Raw genomic sequence first — 20,703 nt, forward strand, 5'->3', positions numbered from 1 at the left:
AATTTAACAAAGAGAGTAGCATTTAACCATCCTTCAATTTCATGTCTCGGCAAATCAGCAAACCCTCCGGCGACCAAGGAAACGGGATCTTGGGCAATTTGCTCTCGATCAGTTTGATCAGTTTCTGGGCTGCTGCTTTGTTCGCGTTGCCGTGGATCAGGCACTCGATGTGAATCGAGGAGAAGAACTGCTTGATGAAATCCTTAAAACCGTAGAAGGTCAGATCTGGGGGGAAAAAAAGTAATTTTATAAAAGCACTGGGAAACGTGAAGTTATGGCGGCGATCAATTTATAGAATTTGGGGTGCGAACGCGATCCACGGGAAATGGTCAAAAAGTTTATTTTATCTGTTACGAGGAAATAAATGAAACGTAAAATGAGAAAATTGAAGCACAAATGCAAACCTACGATTGGTTCGAATGAAAATATTTTTTCTTACGATTTGTACATTTCAGTAGTTCAGTTTTAGGCCAAATTATTTCCCTCAAAAACGCCGATTGGTAATGCTTTGCGAGCACGTATGGTTCTTGTGCTACATAATTCTGTAGATTCCTTTCATACTAAATCAAGAACAAAAACAAAAGTCTAAAAAATCTAAGTAAATTCAAGCCTAATTAATACAGATTCCTTGAAAATCTCATAGCGTTCCTCGTCGACCTCCAAATTGATCAGCGTGTCGAGCACTTTGGTTAGCAGGATGTGTTGCTTGTCGTGCAACCCCTTGATTTTCACCTGTAAAAACCGGTTAAGCTATTACCTAATAAATAATTTCTTTAGTTTTACTCACCACCAAGCCAAATTTGGTGGCCGCAAGACGATAAAATAGAGAAGCCAAGGAGGCGTCGTACGAATATTCAGTCAGGGCGTCATTAACCAGATCCACATAAATATGCAAATAATTCACGCAGAGCTGGTGCTTGTTCGCAAACGGACTGACGATTGAAATAAAAATTAGTAAAAATTAAAAAAATTTAAACATTATTATATGCTTCGTACCTAATCATTTCAAAGATCAGGTTTGATTTTGGGAGGAGAAACTCGTCATCCTTCTTGTGCCACACCCGTACAAATTTTGTCTCGTAAATGATTGTGGGATGCTTTGATGGAATGAAAATAGTTTAGATCAGGGTTCGACAATATTGCAATGCGCAAATATTCACAACTGTATTTTTGCAAAAAAAAACATCGGACAAAATTAAAAAAAACGCTAATAGATTTTCGCAATGCAGTGGGTTGTCAGGAAAAAATCTGGTTTTGCGAAACCTGGCAAGGATTGTTTAACTGAACTTTTTTGATGCGTTAAACGAAAATAAAATTATACGAACACGCATTGTCGACTGGTTGTGGGCGGAATAAATAAGTTATCATTGAGGAAAATGTCCGGAATTTCAGTAGAGCACATTTAATTCTATTTATACAAATTACTTTAAAGATGAGTTTCACTGCTCTTGAATATTGAAGAAAAAATGTATTCTGTAAAGTTCACTAAAGCAAAAGTGGAATTAACAACAAATTAAGTCTCTGATTAAAGGTCCACAGAAACTCACAATATCATCTGGCAAAATATCATTATCTGGCAAAATATCAAAGCTGCTTGGAATGAACTCGTTCTTTTTGGGCAGCTTCAGCTCTCCAATCGGCTTTGCATTCTTCCACTTTTCAATCAGCTCTGAAGGAATGTCTTCGATTTTGTATTTGGTTCCGTACCATTTCTCAGTCTGGTCAGCAATTGATTCAAACTTCTTCGATACGATGCTAATCCTGATTGAAAGAAGGAAAAATTAAACAAAAGTCAGAGCATTTTCCAATTGTTTTCAACCTGCAGTTATCTGGAGTGAGCTTTTCCATCGCTTGATTTATTAGCTCGGGTTTCCACTCAGACAATAATTTTTCTGCAGTCAGCACATCGTCTATTGGGTATTTCTAGAAAATGGCAAAATTCCCTTTTCTTATAAGTGTTTAAAAAGGCCCCAGCCACTGGCACCACTGCACTTTTGCAAATTTCGGAGGCTTAAATGCACTCTTTTAATATTGCGGCTACAAATATGCAATAATTCTGCTATCGTGCATTCTATACATAAGCGTAAAAATCTTTAAAATATTTTATGTGACTTGCTGAAAACTGATTTCATGATGAAACAACAAATTTTAAATACAAAAATTTTAGTTATGAATTGTTTGTTTGCTCTTTTTATCCCTGTCCGAGGACCGGAGGACCGGGAAGGGCGCGCACTGCACTAGCACAAAGGCTGAATTCCGAGTGCCAATAACACCTCGAACGGATAACATGGGCGCACCAGGCCGCACAGGGACCCAGCCCACTCAAGGGCCACTTGCCTCTGCACCGAGGACTGCATTGAAACGCTAGACATTCGTCCCGTGAAGCCAAATCACGCATGCTGGAAAGGTGCAAAGCAGCAAGTAGCGAGTCGGCGCCGGTGCGCCTCCCAACCCGTTGAGCAATTTGAGCATTTCGAGTCACTAAACTAACCACTTTTGCCATCTCTGACATTGGGTAGCCAGTATTAGATCTCCTAAACAGCTCAAATACCTCCCATTGGTTTGACACTCCTATGCGAGCAAACTTTATTCCAATTATTTTTTTAGCAAGACAAATAAAATATTTTCAAGTCGAGAAAGCACAGTAGTATTATTTAATCTAAAATGTCGCAGTGAGCATATTAATATATTAATTTACTGATGCTTTGTAAATTAACAGCTCTGAAAAATTTTAAAATATTGATTGTGATTTTACATTTGGCACATCTAATTCCAAAAGCCAACTTACCAGCAGGTCTACAACCACGTTGGCAACGTATTCCATGGGCGATACCTTCTCTTTGAACCGGAAACTGATGTTATTGATTTCCGCATATTCTTTGAAAATCCATTCCTTTGGATTTTCTTGCCGAAGCAGATTGATATACTAAAAGTAGAAGCGTGATTGAATGATTTCCCACAGAGCGTTGCACTGCAAGAGTACCTGGAAGATGAGATCAACGATGTTGTCAACGTTATCGAGACCCTTTTCAGTCAGATAAACGTTCACAACGAAAAGTGAAATGCCCCTTGCCACTGAGTTGCATTCGGCGGACAGATGGCTCGACCAGCCACGCTTTTTCAGAGCGGAGAGCAAGCTGCCGCTGCTTGCATGAGAAATCAGGAAGCGCAAGTACCCATATGGCTGAAATCGAAGAAAACGAATATTTGATTAACTATCACAATTAGGAATCAACAAGCACTGACTGCCAGAGAAGAAATCATTTGTTTAATTCTAAAGTTGGTAGAATTCCCGTTTTTTTCCATTTCTTTGTGCCAAAATTAAAGAAATAATTGTTTAAAACTTATAAATAAAGTACAGAGGATAATTCAGCAATTCATGTAACAATCAATCTCTGCATTGTAGTGCTGCTCTCTTGAATGAAATTAGGGCTATGGAGGAAAATTCTTTTTTCAACAATTTAAGTGATAAACTTTTTTGAATTTTAATTGTAGCAATGATTCAAGCCTCTTTAAATTATAACCGTGAGTGAATGCATACTAGATTCGGAAATTTAGATTATAAGAAAATTATAGTACTATCCTAGTTAATCTAAAAAATATGATTACCAATTCATAAATCTAATAACTTCCCAACATAGTCAAATCGACCCATTTTAAGCTGCTTAGAATTCTTACATCGTAGAATTGATCAACGAATCCGGTCCAATGACCATAACTACAAAATAAATGCTTACATTTGATTTGTAGTGCTGCCTCATGTCAGGAATGGGAAACGTGATGACAAGCGTTTGCGAGTCGTTTATCGGCACAGCACGTATTTTCTTTTTCAGCTGCTCTGGGCCAAGAGGATGTCCAGGCCACTCGGGCAAAGTGACGCGCTTGTTCTCAATTGTACCAAACTTATTCTCAGCTTTCTCTTGCAGTTCGTCTAAAGAGTCTGTAAAATATATTTTATATTCAATGAATACAACATGCTATGAAATTTATTCAAATCCATAGCGTTTCGTTTCACTGAAGAAGCAGAAATTTTTGGAAAAAACACAATTTTAAACCTTCAAACATGCACTGAAAGTAACTTTTATAATATTTGGATAATAAATAGGATTTAATTTTACTTATTGATGATTTCTGGTTTTGATATACCATAAAATATAGAAAATTTGGCGATAAAGAAATTACTGGAAAATATCCACATTTCCACCCTTCTTCCAAACTCTGGTAAACAATTTAATCTGAAATTAGTTTTATATCGCACCTTTGCCGAGGATCACGAGCGACATGATGTTGGACGAGTAGTAATCTCTGTGGAACTTGAGCAGCGCCTCCCTGACATTAATTCCATTTTTCTTGGGATCTTCGACCAACGTTTGCAAGTTGCCAGAGGCAAATTTACTGTAGGGATGGTCCTTGCTGCTGGTGCTCCTTTCCAGCTGGTGTAATCGCCATGAGTCATTGGCCAAATTTTTTTCATGCTCCGAATTGACGGCTTGCACTTCTCGGTCTGTCGCGTCCTCGGTGAAGAGAGGGGCCAAAAAGAACTGAGAAAAACTTTATGCAGGATCATTATTTGTGAGTTTAGTTAATGTTAACTCATCTTTACATGTCTAATGCGCTGGTCAAGTGTTGATGGAGGACGTCAAAGTAGAAGGTCGTGTTTTCCATGGAAGTGCATGCATTTGAAATGCCGCCATTCTCTGACAAGAACTTGTTATACTCGTTCTCGCGTGGGTACTTTTCCGTTCCAAGGAACAGCATGTGCTCCAGAAAGTGAGCCAAGCCATCGAGTCCATTGGGATCGCTCAATTGACCTCAAAGAAACAATAATCATTTGTACATTAAGAGCACTACACTGTTTCAAATGAATACAGAGGTTCTTTAATTTTTAAGACTTGAAAAGTGCAATGGAATTTGGAGCATGTTAAATTACGCGTTAAACCCGATTTTCAACTCCATATTTTATGAGAAACAAATAACTCTATTTTTTGCTGCTGATATTTATCTGATTATCCGGTAAATTCATGGAATTGTAAAATGAACTTAGATTAAATATTTTAAAATAAGTCGAAATTTTACATAAGTTTACCGTCGAAGCGTTCGTTCGGCTTTTTATTGCTTTATACAAATTCCTACCAAATGGAAGGAATTTTGTCACGGCCTCGCATAAAAACGAGAGCACCCCTAAAAGGCATACAAACAGCAAACATCACCATTCCAAGCATTGTTCTGATTCTCAAATAGCAAAGAGCACACGTAATTAATGCGCGTTTCAAAATGCGACGCAAGTTGAATTGATAGAATGCCTAGAATAGAACGCCATAACATTCTTTGGTGTTTCATATTCTGAACATATACACCCTATTACAGCTTTTGTGTCAGATCTTTGAATAATTATAACAATATTCAATACATAGTATAAAAATTCCGTATAGAACATGGATTTATAATACTAATTTTTTTTTAAATCGTTTTTAAATATTAAGCACCACTAATTTTCATTCAAAAGATGTTTAACACAATTAACACACGCGCAGGTCAAATAAAATTAAAATGATGAATTAATTCGCCTATAAATAACAAAAATGGCTTTCTCACAATACAATATATAATTACCAACGTTAACGGTGAGTGCAGCTGCTGCCTTATCAGTTTTTGGGTCGCTGATGAGTAATACCCGAAGCTCATTGTCCAAAATTAGGCCTCGGTAATCTCTTTTGTCCTTTGGACTTTTCGTGATGTTTTTGAATATCTGGACCATCGTGGAAACGGTCGCTGTGGAGAGCGGTCTAGAAGAGAGAACTATTTTACGCTGCAAGCTCTTTAAATACGCCAACAGGAGCGCGTGGAAGTCTTAAAATTCTAAAAATTCATTTTGTTACCTGCGCAGCAATTTCACAACCCTGACAGGAAAATTCCTGATTTTGTGATCGAGAAGGAAACAAATATGCGAAGGTTAAATTTGTGATTTTCTCGTCTTCACGTCCTTACTTTGAAATAGAATATTATCTTGTCATTGGCTAATTTGACGGTGGAAATTAATGCTCTGCGTCGGTTCCCTCCGGTGTATCAATGCTGATTTTGATAATGAAAAAATTACATATTCTTCATGGGGTGTTCTTATGTTAATTTGTATTCATTTTCTCCACAATTTTCCCAAGGTGTCTTGTATTTTGTTCGAAAATGGAAAACGTGTAGCCAATATGGACTACCGAAAAATATCAAACGGCATGTGTGAAATGCTTTTCTCTTATAATACATTCGCCAGTGCTATGACCTGATTATAGACATAAAAGGAGATCGATTAGAAATCTCACCGAGGATATGGCAATGAATTCATATCTTTCGAGAAAAAAACTCAACATTTAATATATTTTACTGTTTGCAACGGTCTGTTTGCCAAATGCTGAAAGTAAAAAAGCGCGACTTGCCAAATCTGTCCTTGTCGAGTAGGTTCCAGTTTAATTTTAAGTGCATAATTTTTAAAATATAAACAAATCCATATTGTTCAAAATTAAACAGTGATTTTCTCTCGCGTTAACTTTCGATCATTTCAGTTTTGTCTAAAAGCCTTCAGGCAGCCACTAGATACATGTGTGTAAAATTAATTTGGTTATAAAATGATATAGTTGATTTATAAAATCGTTTTTAAGCAATTTTCATCTATAGTGCATCCATATCAACTTTGGTTCTTGATATTTGTTTCTATAACTAGGTGGTAATGTTCGCTTGGCAATACACGAAAAAGATAATAAAACAGGAGTGGGGGGTCAGAGATTAGTAGATTGACGTTCCTGTCCTTATGAGTTTCTAAAGTTTGGCTCTAGAACCTTGTGGCCTGTGATAATCATAAGGCTGGAGAAGCGGAAAGGTCGACAGACCACTCTTGAAGCTGCAGATGTCATCGATTCGCGTTGGCTGCAACACATTCAATCAATTAATAAATTATTTCTATAGTAAAAATTAAAAAGTACCTTGCTGACGATTGACAAGGGTTCAAACTCATCAACGTCAGCGCCAGCAGATCCAGCGCCTCCTTCCGCGGTTGACAACACGTGGACCGCCAGCTTTCGCCTTTTGGCCCCCTCGGCGTGGATGTGATCATTGTAAAACTTAATCACGTCGTCCTTGGTAATGCTCTTGAGAAAGTCGACCTCGATATTGTCCCGGTCAAAGCAGTACGTTTGGTTGGAAATTTCGACGCAGAATAGATCCGTCAGTTGAATCATCTTCTTGGGCTTCTCCAGCCACAGTACAGCCAGGGCTTCTTTGTGCCGTTCAAACTCCTCGTCGCTCATTTTCTCGAGTAATGACTTCATGTTTAGCAGGAACTCCTCAATTTTGTGGTCCACATAGATCGGATGCTTGTCCGACTGCACTAAGATTCTCACGCCTTGACCCGTCCCATTGTAAGACAGCGTCAATTCCACAATGTAGCCGAGCTGCTCCTGTAATTCAAATCCGTAAATTTAATGGAATCATCTGATTCAATTTGTTGTTAAACAAAGTTATCTAACAAACAATATTTCATTCGACAAAAAAATTAACTGACTTTGGTCCTGAGCTCGTTGTAGCACGGTTCGCTGGCGATTTGGACGAACAACTCAAGCAGTATGTTGCTCTCTGTGCATTTTGGCGGACACTGCAGAAGAACGTCGACGCAGGAGGTTTTGTGCGTTTCATTTGTTACTTCGTAAACATAGTTGCTCCCTGCCAGAATCATAGTATTGATTATTATAAAAACAATTATACAAAGAGTGCAAAATTTAACCATCCTCCAATTTCATGTCTCGGTAAAGCAGCAAATGCTGCGGAAACAAAGGCATCACGTTCTTGGGCAATTTGCTCTCGATCAGTTTGATCAGTTTCTGGGCTTCTGCTTTGTTCACGTTTCCGTGGAACAGGCACTCGATGTGCATCATGGAGAAGAACTCATCCTTGATGAATTTGTTAAGGCCATCGAAGGACAGATCTGTGGAAGAAAAGGTAATTTTATAAAAGCACTGGGAAACGTGAAGTTATTGAGGCGATCAATTTATAGAAATTGGGGTGCGAATCCCGTGAAATGGTCAAAAAGTTTATTTTATCAATTAAGAGGAATTCAAAAGTGACGTAAAATGAGAAAATCGAGTACTAATTCATACCAATGATTGCTGGTTTATTAAAATATTATTGCTTACATTTGGTAGCTTCCAGTAGTTCAGTATAAAGCCATCTTTTTTCCACCAAACACGCCCCAAGGTAATGCCCTGCATGCGTGTATGGTTGTTCTGCTGCAAAATTCTTCAGATTCCTTTCATACTAGGTCAAGAACAAAAACAACAGTCTAAAAAATCTAAGTAAATTCAAGCCTAAAATAAATACAGATTCCTTGAAAATCTCATAGCGTTTCTCGTCGACCTCTAAATTGATCAGCGTGTCGAGCACTTTGGTTAGCAGGATGTCTAGCTTGTCGTTAAATCCCGCGATTAACACCTGTCAAAAACAGTAAGCACATCTCTAATTAATAGTTTCATTAGATTTACTCACCATCAAGCCATATTCGGAGCTCACAACACCAAACTGGAGAGAAGCCAGGGAGGCGTCGTACGAATATTCAGTCAGGGCGTCATCAACCAAATACAGGTAAATAGCTGTAAAGTGTACCCTGAGCGGGTCCACGTACGCAAACGGACTGACAATTGAAATAAAAATTAGAACAAATTCAAATTTTAGACATGTTGCGTACCTAGTCAGTCCAATGATCAGGTTTGATTTTGGGAGAAGAAACTCGTCATCCTTCTTGTGCCACACCCGTACAAATTGTGTCTCGTGAATGATTGCAGGATACTTTGGGGGCTGCAAAACATTCTATTGAGTTACGATTGTTTAGCTAAATTTATCTTATACGTAAACAAAATGAAAATTACATGAAAACGCATTGTCAAATTTCTGAACGGTTTGGCTTAATAAAGTAATTAGGATTGAGGAAAATGCCCGGAATATTAGTTGAACACAATAAATATTATTTAAAGTTAACTTTATAAAGATCAGTTTTAACCTTAGTAGAATATTGTAAAACTATTGCAGGAAAATAGACATATTCTGTTTACTTCATCAAAACAAACATATTAATCTTTGACACGTGGACCACAGAAACTCACATTATCATCGTTTGGCAAAATATCAAAGCTGCTTGGAATGAACTCGTTCTTTTTGGGCAACTTCAGCTCTTCAATCGGCTTAGCATTCTTCCACTTTTCAATCAGCTCTGAAGGAATGTCTTCGATTTTGTATTTGGTTCCGTACCATTTCTCAGTCTGGTCAGCAATTGATTCAAACTCTTTCGATACGATTCTAATCCTGATTGAAGGAAGGAAAAGTTAAACAAAAGTCGGAGCATTTTTCAATAATTTTCAACCTGCAGTTATCTGGAGTGAGCTTTTCCATCACTTGATTTATAAGATCAGGTTTCCACTCAGATAATAAATATCCTACAGTCAGCACATCGTCTATTGGGTAATTCTAGAATAGGCAAAATTGACTTTTCTTAAATGTTTTAAAAGCTGCCAACCACTGGAACCACTGTACTTTTGCAAATTTCGGATTCTTTAATGCACTTTTAACACTGCATGTTACAATAATTCTGCTATCGTCCATTCGATACCCGATAAAAATGCTTTAAATACAAAAATATAATTTCTTGATTGCTACTTCCACCAATTTTTATTTTCAGTATGAAAATCGAATTATTTTTACGCCAAAGTGCAGATTAGCAGGATTTAATATGAAATTTTGTAGTGAAAATACTCCAAATTTTTAATTAACTGTTGAACTATCTAATGACAGCTCTGAAAAAGTGTTTAATAATTTATTGTGATTTGATATAAAATTCCTAATGTCAACTCACCAGCAGGTCTTCAACCAGGTCGACAACATAATCCCTGGGCGATTCTTTGTCTTTGAACAGGAAACTCATGTTAGTGATTTCCACATATTCTTTGAAAATCCATTCCTTTGGGTCTTCTTGCCGAAGCAGATTGATATACTAAAAGTAGAAGCGTGATTGATTGATTTCCCACAGAGCTTTGTACTGCAGGAGAACCTGGAAGATGAGATCAACGATGTTGTCAACGTTCTCGAGACCCTTTTCAGTCAGATCAACGTTCACAGCGAAAAAGGAAATGTCCCTGGCCACAGACCTGCATCCGGCATTCAGATGACTTGACCAGCCACGCTTTTTCAGAGCAGAGAGCAAACTGCCGCTGCTTTCGTGACCAATCAGGCGGCTTAAGTACCTATTTGGCTGAAATCCCAGAAAATAATTAGAAAATTAAATCAAAATTAAGATACAACAGGCAATGATCGGCAGAAAATAAATAATTTGTTTGGTACCTAAAATGTTAGAATTCTCCCACTTCAATTTTCCCAATTTTTCAAAAAAACTATTGCAGAAAATATGTTTTAAGTTACAAAAAAAGTAATTTGTTTGTAAAAACCATATTTTTAAAAGATGAAAAAATTTTCCTATCATTTGCTGTTGATTTTATTTTTTTGCAGATTTCTTTTTCCGGACGATTAAATTTTGAGGATCTACTAAATGCCTTTTTAGACTTTTCTTAAATATAATAAAATCTCCTTTTGTGTCTAAATAAACGCAACGAAATGAGGCAAGCGTTGGGAGATGATTTTAGCCTGTATGTCTATAAATACATTTTATGGAGCGTAATTGTGGCATTGATTTGAGTCGTCCCTCTTTAAATATCAGCATGATTGAATTAATATTAGCTTAAAATTTGCAATAGAAATAGAACTCCCAGTTTAATCTAATAAAGAACATTATAAATTTAGAAATCTAATTATTTCCCAACCTTGTCAAACTGACCGATTTGGAGCTGCTGATAATTCTTACGTAGTAGAATTGATCAAGAAACCACCTCCGATGACTAAACTACAAAATATTATATGCTTACGCCTGCTTTGTAGTGCTGCTTCATGTCAGGAATGGGAAAGATGACGCTAAGTGATCGCCAGTCTTTTATTGGCACAGCCAGTCCTTTCTTTTGCAGCTGCTCTTGGCCAAAAGGATTTCCAGGCCACTTGGGCAGAGCGACTTTTTTGTTCTCAATTGTTCCAAACAAATTCACAGCTGTATCTTGCAGTTCGTCTAAAGAGTCTGTAAAATATATTTTATATTAAATGAATAGAACATGCTGTGAAATTTATTCAAAACCATAGCGTTTCGTTTCATTGAAGAAGCAGAGACTTTTGGAAAAAACACAATTTTAACCTTTAAACATGCACTGAGAGTTACTTTTAACATATTTGGATAATATAAGATTTAATTTTACTTATTGATGATTTCTGGTTTTGATATACCAAAAAATATAGAAAATTTGGTGATAAAGAAATTACTGGAAAATATCCACATTTCCACCCTTCTTCCAAACTCTGGTAAACAATTTTAACTGATATTATTTTTATATCGCACCTTTGCCGAGGATCACGAGCGACATGATGTTGGACGAGTAGTAATCTCTGTGGAACTTGAGCAGCGCCTCCCTGACATTAATTCCATTTTTCTTGGGATCGTCGACCAACGTTTGCAAGTTGCCAGTGCCAAATTTACTGTAGGGATGGTCCTTGATGCTGGTGCTCCTTTCCAACTGTAGTAAACGCCTTGATTCATCGGCCAAATTTTTTTCATACTCCGAATTGACGGCTTTTACTTCTCGGTCTGTCGCGTCCTCGGTGAAGAGAGGGGCCTTAAAGAACTGAGAAAAACTTTATGCAGGATCATTATTTGTGAGTTTAGTTAATTTTAACTCTTCTTTACATATCTAATGCGTTGGTCAAGTGTTTAGGGGCGATGTCAAAGTAGAAGGTCGTGTTTTCCATGCAGGTGTATGCATTTGAACTGCCGCCATGCTCTGACAAGAATTTTTCGTACTCGTTCTCGCTTGGGTACTTTTCCGTTCCGAGGAACAGCATGTGCTCCAGAAAGTGAGCCAAGCCATCGAGTCCATTGGGATCGCTCATGTAACCTGAAAGAAACAATCATTTGTATATTAAGAGCACTACACTTTTTCAAATAATTATAGGTTCTTTAAGACTTGTTCTTTTAAGACTTGAAAAGTGCAATGGAATTTGGAGCATGTTAAATTACGCGTTAAACCCGATTTTCAACTCCATATTTTATGAGAAACAAATAACTCCATTTTTTGCTGCTGATATTTATCTGATTATCCGGCAAATTCATGGAATTGTAAAATGAACTTAGAAAAAATATTTTAAAATAAGTTGAAATTTTACATAAGTTTACCGTCGAAGCTTTCGTTCAGCTTTTTTTGCTCTGCATATTCCTACCAAATGGAATTAATTTCGTCACAGCCTCGCATAAAAACGAGAGCCCCCCCTAAAAGGCATACAATCACCAAGCTTAACCATTCCAAGCATTGTTCTGATTCTCAAACAGCAAAGAGCACACGTAATTAATACGTGATTTAAGATGCAAGGCAAGATGAATTGATAGAATTGTTCTACATAACATTCATTAGTGTTTCATATTCTGAAACTATACACCCCATTACAGCTTTTGTGTCACATCGTTGAATGATGATAATAATAATATTTAATAGTATAAAAATTCCTTATCGAGTATAGATATATAATATTTAAAACACTTTTAAATATTTAAAACACTTTTAAATATTAAGCACCTTTTATTTCATACACAAAGGTTAAAAAATTTTACTTTGGATGAAATTATATAGTCGCTTGGTTAGCGCAACAAACTCACGCAGGTCTAGTGAAATTAAAATAATGAATTGATTCACCATTAAATGAGAAAAATGGCTTTCTCACATCTGGAACAACTCATTTCAATATTCATAAAACGATGAATTTCACTATAAAATATAATTACCAACGTTAACTGAGAGCGCAGCTGCAGCCTTGTCAGTTTCTGGGTCGCTGATGAGTAATACCCGTAGCTCATTGTCCAAAATTAGGCCTCGGCAATCTCTTTTGTCCTCTTGACTTTTCGTGATTTTTTCGAATACCTGGACCATCGTGGAAACGGTCGCTGTGGAGAGCGGTCTAGAAGAGAGAACTATTTTACGCTGCAAGCTCTTTAAATACGCCAACAAGAGCGCGTGGAAGTCTAAAAATTCTAAAAATTCATTTTGTTACCTGCGCAGCAATTTCACAACCCTGACAGGAAAATTCCTGATTTTGAGATCGAGAAGGAAACAAATATGCGAAGGTTAAATTTGTAATTTTCTCCTCTTCACGTCCTTACTTTGAAGTAGAATATTATCTGGTCATTGGCTAATTTGACGGGAGAAATTAATGCTTTGCGTCGGTTCCCTCCGGTTTATCAATGCCGATTTTGATAATGAAAAAGTTATATATTCTTCATGGGGTGTTCTTATGTTAATTTGTATTCATTTTCTCCACAATTTTCCCAAGGTGTCTTGTATTTTGTTCGAAAATGGAAAACGTGTAGCCAATGGACTACCGAAAAATATCAAACGACATGTGTGAAATGCTTTAATAATAAATTCTCCAGTGCTATGACCGGATTATAGACATAAAAGGAGATCGATTAGAAATCTCACCGAGGATATGGCAGTTAATTCAAAACTTTCAAGAAAAAACTCAACATTTAATATATTTTACTGTTTGCAACGGTCTGTTTGCCAAATGCTGAAAGTAAAAAAGCGCGACTTGCCAAATCTGTTCTTGTCGAGTAGGTTCCAGGTTAATTTTAAGTGCATAATTTTTAAAATATAAACAAATCCATATTGTTCAAAATTAAACAGTGATTTTCTCTCGCGTTAACACTTTCAAGTATTTATTCACATCTAATTTTGTCTCTTGACATTTAAGATTGTATTGATTCATATTTCTCGAATTTCAGTATTATAATAGATCTCTTATTTTTAAAGCAACATGAGCTCTGGATTATTTAATTGTCCGCACTTCGTGTTGACAAATAGTTCTGGGCTAATAAAACAGGTAAGTGTTGGTGTACTTTAAATCAGTTTTATTTCTTTCGATCATTTCAGTTTTGTCTAAAAGCCTTCAGGCAGCCACTAGATACATGTGTGTAAAATTAATTTGGTTATAAAATGATATAGTTGATTTATAAAATCGTTTTTAAACAATTTTCATCTATAGTGCATCCATATCAACTTTAGTTCTTGATATTTGTTCCTATAACTAGGTGGTAATGTTCGTTTGCTAATACACGAAAAAGATAATAAGACAGGAGTTGGGGGTTCAGAGATTAGTAGATTGACGTTCCTGTCCTTATGAGTTTCTAAAGTTTGGCTTTAGAACCTTGTGGCCTGTGATAATCATAAGGCTGGAGAAGCGGAAAGGTCGACAGACCACTCTTGAAGCTGCAGATGTCATCGATTCGCGTTGGCTGCAACACATTCAATCAATTATTAATAAATTATTTTCTTTGGTATAAAAAGTAAGAAATACCTTGCTGACGACCGACAACGGCTCAAACTCGTCAATCTCAGCGCCAGCAGATCCAGCGCCTCCTTCCGCGGTTGATATCACGTGGACCGCTAGCTTTCGCCTTTTGGCCCCCTCGGCGTGGATGTGCTCATTGTAAAACTTAATCACGTCGTCCTTGGTGATGGTCTTGAGAAAGGTGACCTCGATATTGTTCCGGTCAAAGCAGTACGTTTGGTAAGCAATTTCGTCCCAGAATAGATCCGTCAGTTGTTTCATCTTCTTGGGCTTCTCCAGCCGCAGTACAGCCAGGGCTTCTTTGTGCTTTTCAAACTCCTCGTCACTCATTTCCTCGAGGTACGACTTCATGCTCAGCAGAAACTGCTCTATTTTGTGGTCCACGTAGGTCGGATGCTTGTCCGACTGCACCAAGATTCTCACGCCTTGACCCGTCACATTGTAAGACAGCGACAAGCGCGCATAGTAGCCGAGCTGCTCCTGTAATTCAAATCCGTAAAGTTAATGGAATTATCTGATTCAATTTGTTGTTAAACAAAGTTATCTAACAAACAATATTTCATTCGACAAAAAAAACTGACTTTGGTCCTGAGCACGTTGGAGCACGGTTCGCTGGCGATTTGGACGAACAACTGAAGCAGCATGTTGCTCTCTGTGCTTTTTGGCGGACACTGCAGGTGTACGTCGACGCAGGAGGTTTTGTGCGTTTCATTTGTTACTTCGTAAACATAGTTGCTCCCTGCCAGAATCATAGTATTGATTATTATAAAAACAATTACACAAAGAGCGTATAATTTAACCATCCTCCAATTTCATGTCTCGGTAAAGCAGCAAATGCTGTGGCAACAAAGGCATCGCGTTCTTGGGCAATTTGCTCTCGATCAGTTTGATCAGTTTCTGGGCTGCTGCTTTGTTGGTGTTGCCGTGGATCAGGCACTCGATGTGCATCATGGAGAAGAACTCCTTGATGAAATTCTTAAGGCCATCGAAGGACAGATCTGGGGAAAAAAAGTAATTTTATAAAAGCACGCGGAAACGAGAAATTATTGCTGCGATCAATTTATAGAAATTGGGGTGCGAATCACGTGAAATGGTCAAAAAGTTTATCAATAACGAGGAATTCAAAAGTGACGTAAAATGAGAAAATCGAGTACTAATGCATATCAATGATTGCCTGGTTCAAATTAAAATATTATTGCTTACATTTTGTAGCTTCCAGTAGTTCAGTTTTAAGCCATCTTTTTTCTATCAAACACTCCCATCGGTATTGAGTGGCCTGCGTGTATGGTTGTTCTGCTGTAAAATTCGTCAGATTCCTTTCATACTAAATCAAGAACAAAAACATAAGTCTAAGAAAATTCAAGCCTAATTAATACATACGTATTCCTTGAAAATCTCATAGCGTTCCTCGTCAACATCCAAATTGAACAGCGTGTCGAGCACTTTGGTTAGCAGGATGTGTAGCTTGTCGTTAAATCCCGCGATTTTCACCTGTCAAAAACAGTAAGCATATCTCTAATATATAATTTCATTAGATTTACTCACCTTCAAGCCATATTCGGAGTACACAACACTAAACTGGAGAGAAGCCAGGGAGGCGTCGTGCGAATATTCAGTCAGGGCGTCATGAACCAGACACACGTAAATACGTTTAAAGATTGCCCTGAGCGGGTCCACGTACGCAAACGGACTGACAATTGAAATAAAAATTAGAACAAATTCCAATTTTAGACATGTTGCGTACCTCGTCAGTTCGAAGATCAGGTTTGATTTTGGGAGGAGAAACTCGTCATCCTTCTTGTGCCACACCCGTACAAATTGTGTCTCGTGAATGATTGCAGGATACTTTGGGGGCTGCAAAACATTCAATTGAGTTAGGATTGTTTAGCTAAATTTTTCTGATGCGTAAACAAAATGAAAATTACATGAAAACGCATTGTCAAATTTCTGACCGGTTCGGCTTAATAAAGAAATTAGGATTGAGGAAAATGCCCGGAATATCAGTTGAACACAATAAATATTATTTAAAGTTAACTTTATAAAGATCAGTTTTAACCTTAGTAGAATATTGTAAAACTATTGCAGGAAAATAGACATATTCTGTTTACTTCATCAAAACAAACATATTAATCTTTGACACGTGGACCACAGAAACTCACATTATCATCGTTTGGCAAAATATCAAAGCTGCTTGGAATGAACTCGTTCTTTTTGGGCAACTTCAGCTCTTCAATCGGCTTAGCATTCTTCCACTTTTCAATCAGCTCTGAAGGAATGTCTTCGATTTTGTATTTGGCTCCGTACCATTTCTCAGTCTGGTCAGCAATTGATTCAAACTCTTTCGATACGATTCTAATCCTGATTGAAGGAAGGAAAAGTTAAACAAAAGTCGGAGCATTTTTCAATAATTTTCAACCTGCAGTTATCTGGAGTGAGCTTTTCCATCACTTGATTTATAAGATCAGGTTTCCACTCAGATAATATATATCTTACAGTCAGCACATCGTCTATTGGGTATTTCTAGAATAGGCAAAATTCACTTTTCTTAAATGTTTTAAAAGTCGCCAACCACTGGAACCACTGTACTTTTGCTAATTTCGGATTCTTTAATGCACTTTTAACACTGCATAGTTACAATAATTCTGCTATCGTCCATTTGATACCCGATAAAAATGCTTTAAAATATTTAAAGTGTCATGCTGAAAACTGAAATAAGTTCTGATAGACGTGGTAATAAGAAGAAATGTTTAAATACAAAAATATTATTTCTTGATTGCTACTTCTACCAATTTTTATTTTCAATATGAAAATCGAATTATTTTTACGCCAAAGTGCAGATTAGCAGAGGATTTAATATGAAATTTTGTAGTGAAAATACTCCAAATTTTTAATTAACTGTTGAACTATCTAATAAAAGCTCTGAAAAAGTGTTTAATAATTGATTGTGATTTGATATAAAATTCCTAATGTCAACTCACCAGCAGGTCTTCAACCAGGTCGACAACATAATCCCTGGGCGATTCTTTGTCTTTGAACCGGAAACTCATGTTAGTGATTTCCACATATTCTTTGAAAATCCATTCCTGTGGATCTTCTTGCCGAAGCAGATTGATATACTAAAAGTAGAAGCGTGATTGATTGATTTCTCACAGAGCGTTGCACTGCAAGAGTACCTGGAAGATGAGATCAACGATGTTGTCAACGTTCTCGAGACCCTTTTCAGTCAGATCAACGTTCACAGCGAAAAAGGAAATGTCCCTTGCCACTGAGCTGCATCCGGCAATCAGATGACTTGACCAGCCACGCTTTTTCAGAGCAGAGAGCAAGCTGCCGCTGCTTTCGTGACCAATCAGGCGGCTTAAGTACCTATTTGGCTGAAATCACAGAAAACAATTAGAAAATTAAATTAAAATTAAGATACAACAGGCAATGATCGGCAGAAAATAAATAATTTGTTTGGTACCTAAAATTTTAGAATTCTCCCACTTCAATTTTCCCATTTTTTGGAAAAAACTATTGCAGAAAATATGTTTTAAGTTACAAAAAAAGTAATTTGTTTGTAAAAACCATATTTTTAAAAGATGAAAAAATTTCCTATCATTTGCTGATGATTTTATTTTTTTGCAGATTTCTTTTTCCGAACGATTAAATACTTTTGAAGATCTACTAAATGCCTTTTTAGACTTTTCTTAAATATAATAAAATCTCCTTTTGTGTCTAAATAAACGCAACGAAATGAGGCAAGCGTTGGGAGATGATTTTATCCTGTATGTCTATAAATACATTTTATGGAGCGTAATTGTGGCATTGATTTGAGTCGTCCCTCTTTAAATATCAGCATGATTGAATTAATATTAGCTTAAAATTTGCAATAGAAATAGAACTCCCAGTTTAATCTAAAAAAGAACATTATAAATTTAGAAATCTAATTATTTCCCAACCTTGTCAAACTGACCGATTTGGAGCTGCTGATAATTCTTACGTAGTAGAATTGATCAAGAAACCACCTCCGATGACTAAACTACAAAATATTATATGCTTACGCCTGCTTTGTAGTGCTGCTTCATGTCAGGAATGGGAAAGGTGACGCTAAGTGATCGCCAGTTTTTTATTGGCACAGCCAGTATTTTCTTTTTCAGCTGCTCTGGGCCAAAAGGATTTCCAGGCCACTTGGGCAGAGCGACTTTTTTGTTCACAATTGTTCCAAACAAATTCACAGCTGTATCTTGCAGTTCGTCTAAAGAGTCTGTAAAATTAAATATTTGAAAATGTCCATATGTTACCCTTCTTTCAAACTCTGGTAAAAAATTTTAACTGAAATTAGTTTTATATCGCACCTTTGCCGAGGATCACGAGCGACATGATGTTGGACGAGTAGTAATCTCTGTGGAACTTGAGCAGAGCCTCCCTGACATTTATTCCATTTTTCTTGGGATCTTCGACCAACGTTTGCAAGTTGCCACCGCAAAATTTACTGTAGGGATGGTCCTTGATGCTGGTGCTCCTTTCCAGCTGGTGTAAACGCCATGAATCATCTGCCACACATTCTTCATTCTCTAAATTGACGGCTTGAACTTCTCGGTCTGTCGCGTCCTCGGTGAAGAGAGGGGCCTTAAAGAACTGAGAAAAACTTTATGCAAAATCATTATTTGTGATTTTTGTTAATTTTAACTCATCTTTACATGTCTAATGCGTTGGTCAAGTGTTTAGGGGCGACGTTAAAGTAGAAGGTCGTTTTTTCCATGCAGGTGTGTGCATTTGAATGTCCGCCATGCTCTGACAAGAATTTTTTGTACTCGTTCTCGCGTGGGTACTTTTCCGTTCCAAGGCGCAGCATATGCTCCAGAAAGTGAGCCAAGCCATCGAGTCCATTGGGATCGCTCAATTGACCTGAAAGAAACAATCATTTGTATATTAAGAGCACTAAAACATTTCAAATAGTTATGTTCTTTAATTTTTAAGACTTGAAAAGTGCAATGGAATTTGGAGCATGTTAAAGTACACGTTAAACCCGATTTTCAACTCCATATTTTATGAAAAACAAATAACTCCATTTTTTGCTGCTGATATTTATCTGATTATCCGGCAAATTCATGGAATTGTAAAATGAACTTAGATTAAATATTTTAAAATAAGTCGAAATTTTACATAAGTTTACCGTTGAAGCGTTTGTTCGGCTTTTTATTGCTTTATACAAATTCCTACCAAATGGAAGGAATTTTGTCACAGCCTCGCATAAAAACGAGAGCCCCCCTAAAAGGCATACAAACAGCAAACTTCACCATTCCAAGCATTGTTCTGATTCTCAAACAGCAAAGAGCACACGTAATTAATGCGCGTTTCACAATGCGACGCAAGTTGAATTGATAGAATGCCTAGAATAGAATGCCATAACATTCTTTGGTGTTTCATACTCTGAACATATACACCCTATTACAGTTTTTGCGTGTCACATCTTTAAATAATTATAATAATATTCAATATATAGCATAAAAGTTCCATACAGAGCATAGATTCATAATATTAGAAACATATAAAAACTTTTTTAATATGATAATGAAGCACATTATTTTATGCTCAAAAGTTGTATATTTTTTACTTTAGATGAAATTAGTCGCTTGGTTATTTCAACAACACACGCAGGTGCAGTAAAAATAAAGTAATGAAGTGATTCACCATTAAATGAGAAAAATGGCTTTCTCATATCTGGAACAACTCATTCCAATATACATAAAATGATGATTATCACTATAAAATATACTTACCAACGTTAACTGAGAGCGCAGCTGCTGCCTTGTCAGTTTCTGGGTCGCTGATGAGTAATACCCGTAGCTCATTGTCCAAAATTAGGCCTCGGTAATCTCTTTTGTCCTCTGGACTTTTCGTGATTTTTTCGAATATCTGGATCATCGTGGAAACTGTCGCTGTGGAGAGCGGTCTAGAAGAGAGAACTATTTTACGATGCAAGCTCTTTAAATACGCCAACAAGAGCGCGTGGAAGTCTAAAAATTCTAAAAATTCATTTTGTTACCTGCGCAGCAATTTCACAACCCTGACAGGAAAATTCCTGATTTTGAGATCGAGAAGGAAACAAATATGCGAAGGTTAAATTTGTAATTTTCTCCTCTTTCGTCCTTACTTTGAAGCAGAATATCTGGTCATTGGCTAATCTGACGGGAGAAATCAATGCTCTGCATCGGTTCCATCCGGTTTACCCAGCAGAAAATTCTGAGCGGCTTT

At 37.0% G+C, this 20,703-nt stretch overlaps 3 protein-coding genes across 3 annotated transcripts; all 3 read right to left on the reverse strand.

Moving 5' to 3' along the window:
- Positions 1-7: 7 nt before the first annotated feature.
- LOC135946353 (insulin-degrading enzyme-like) lies at positions 8-5,758 on the reverse strand. The gene is made up of 13 exons (XM_065494563.1): positions 5,614-5,758; positions 4,604-4,811; positions 4,259-4,551; positions 3,738-3,940; positions 2,984-3,184; positions 2,789-2,926; positions 1,820-1,923; positions 1,548-1,761; positions 997-1,097; positions 788-932; positions 622-732; positions 440-560; positions 8-225 (listed from the first exon to the last, which is right to left on the reverse strand). The coding sequence occupies exons 1-13, from the start codon at positions 5,756-5,758 to the stop codon at positions 23-25; spliced, it is 2,187 nt and encodes a 728-aa protein (XP_065350635.1). The 3' UTR covers positions 8-22.
- A 1,034-nt stretch (positions 5,759-6,792) lies between these two features.
- Positions 6,793-13,046, reverse strand: LOC135946354 (insulin-degrading enzyme-like). The gene is made up of 16 exons (XM_065494564.1): positions 12,902-13,046; positions 11,813-12,020; positions 11,468-11,760; positions 10,950-11,152; positions 10,082-10,282; positions 9,887-10,024; positions 9,398-9,501; positions 9,141-9,339; positions 8,726-8,835; positions 8,527-8,671; positions 8,362-8,472; positions 8,178-8,298; positions 7,769-7,969; positions 7,550-7,707; positions 6,972-7,445; positions 6,793-6,915 (listed from the first exon to the last, which is right to left on the reverse strand). The coding sequence occupies exons 1-16, from the start codon at positions 13,044-13,046 to the stop codon at positions 6,808-6,810; spliced, it is 2,919 nt and encodes a 972-aa protein (XP_065350636.1). The 3' UTR covers positions 6,793-6,807.
- Positions 13,047-14,000: 954 nt separating this feature from the next.
- Positions 14,001-20,373, reverse strand: LOC135946355 (insulin-degrading enzyme-like). The gene is made up of 16 exons (XM_065494565.1): positions 20,229-20,373; positions 19,146-19,353; positions 18,801-19,093; positions 18,507-18,709; positions 17,637-17,837; positions 17,442-17,579; positions 16,880-16,983; positions 16,623-16,821; positions 16,208-16,317; positions 16,009-16,153; positions 15,844-15,954; positions 15,667-15,787; positions 15,264-15,461; positions 15,045-15,202; positions 14,470-14,943; positions 14,001-14,407 (listed from the first exon to the last, which is right to left on the reverse strand). Exons 1-16 carry the CDS (start codon positions 20,371-20,373, stop codon positions 14,300-14,302), a joined length of 2,916 nt encoding a protein of 971 aa, XP_065350637.1. The 3' UTR covers positions 14,001-14,299.
- Between the last annotated feature and the right edge of the window lie 330 nt (positions 20,374-20,703).

This window comes from Cloeon dipterum, chromosome X, assembly GCF_949628265.1.
Source record: "Cloeon dipterum chromosome X, ieCloDipt1.1, whole genome shotgun sequence".
Classification (NCBI taxonomy): domain Eukaryota; kingdom Metazoa; phylum Arthropoda; class Insecta; order Ephemeroptera; family Baetidae; genus Cloeon; species Cloeon dipterum.

Bases quoted from the DNA above. Each gene is read 5' to 3' on its own strand.
- LOC135946354 (XM_065494564.1), bottom strand. From the start codon at position 13,046: ATGGTCCAGGTATTCGAAAAAATCACGAAAAGTCAAGAGGACAAAAGA. The intron at 12,021-12,901 runs GTAATTATATTT...TGTTTCTTTCAG, and splicing joins TGCGCTCTCAGTTAACGTTG to GTTACATGAGCGATCCCAAT. The intron at 9,340-9,397 runs GTTGAAAATTAT...TCCTTCAATCAG, and splicing joins CTCACTCCAGATAACTGCAG to GATTAGAATCGTATCGAAAG.
- LOC135946353 (XM_065494563.1), bottom strand. From the start codon at position 5,758: ATGGTCCAGATATTCAAAAACATCACGAAAAGTCCAAAGGACAAAAGA. The intron at 3,185-3,737 runs GTAAGCATTTAT...CTTCGATTTCAG, and splicing joins GGCAGCACTACAAATCAAAT to CCATATGGGTACTTGCGCTT. The intron at 561-621 runs GTATTAATTAGG...TTCTTGATTTAG, and splicing joins ATGAGATTTTCAAGGAATCT to TATGAAAGGAATCTACAGAA.
- LOC135946355 (XM_065494565.1), bottom strand. From the start codon at position 20,373: ATGATCCAGATATTCGAAAAAATCACGAAAAGTCCAGAGGACAAAAGA. The intron at 15,955-16,008 runs GTGAGTAAATCT...TGTTTTTGACAG, and splicing joins ACTCCGAATATGGCTTGAAG to GTGAAAATCGCGGGATTTAA. The intron at 14,944-15,044 runs GTCAGTTTTTTT...TTTGAATTACAG, and splicing joins CCAACGTGCTCAGGACCAAA to GAGCAGCTCGGCTACTATGC.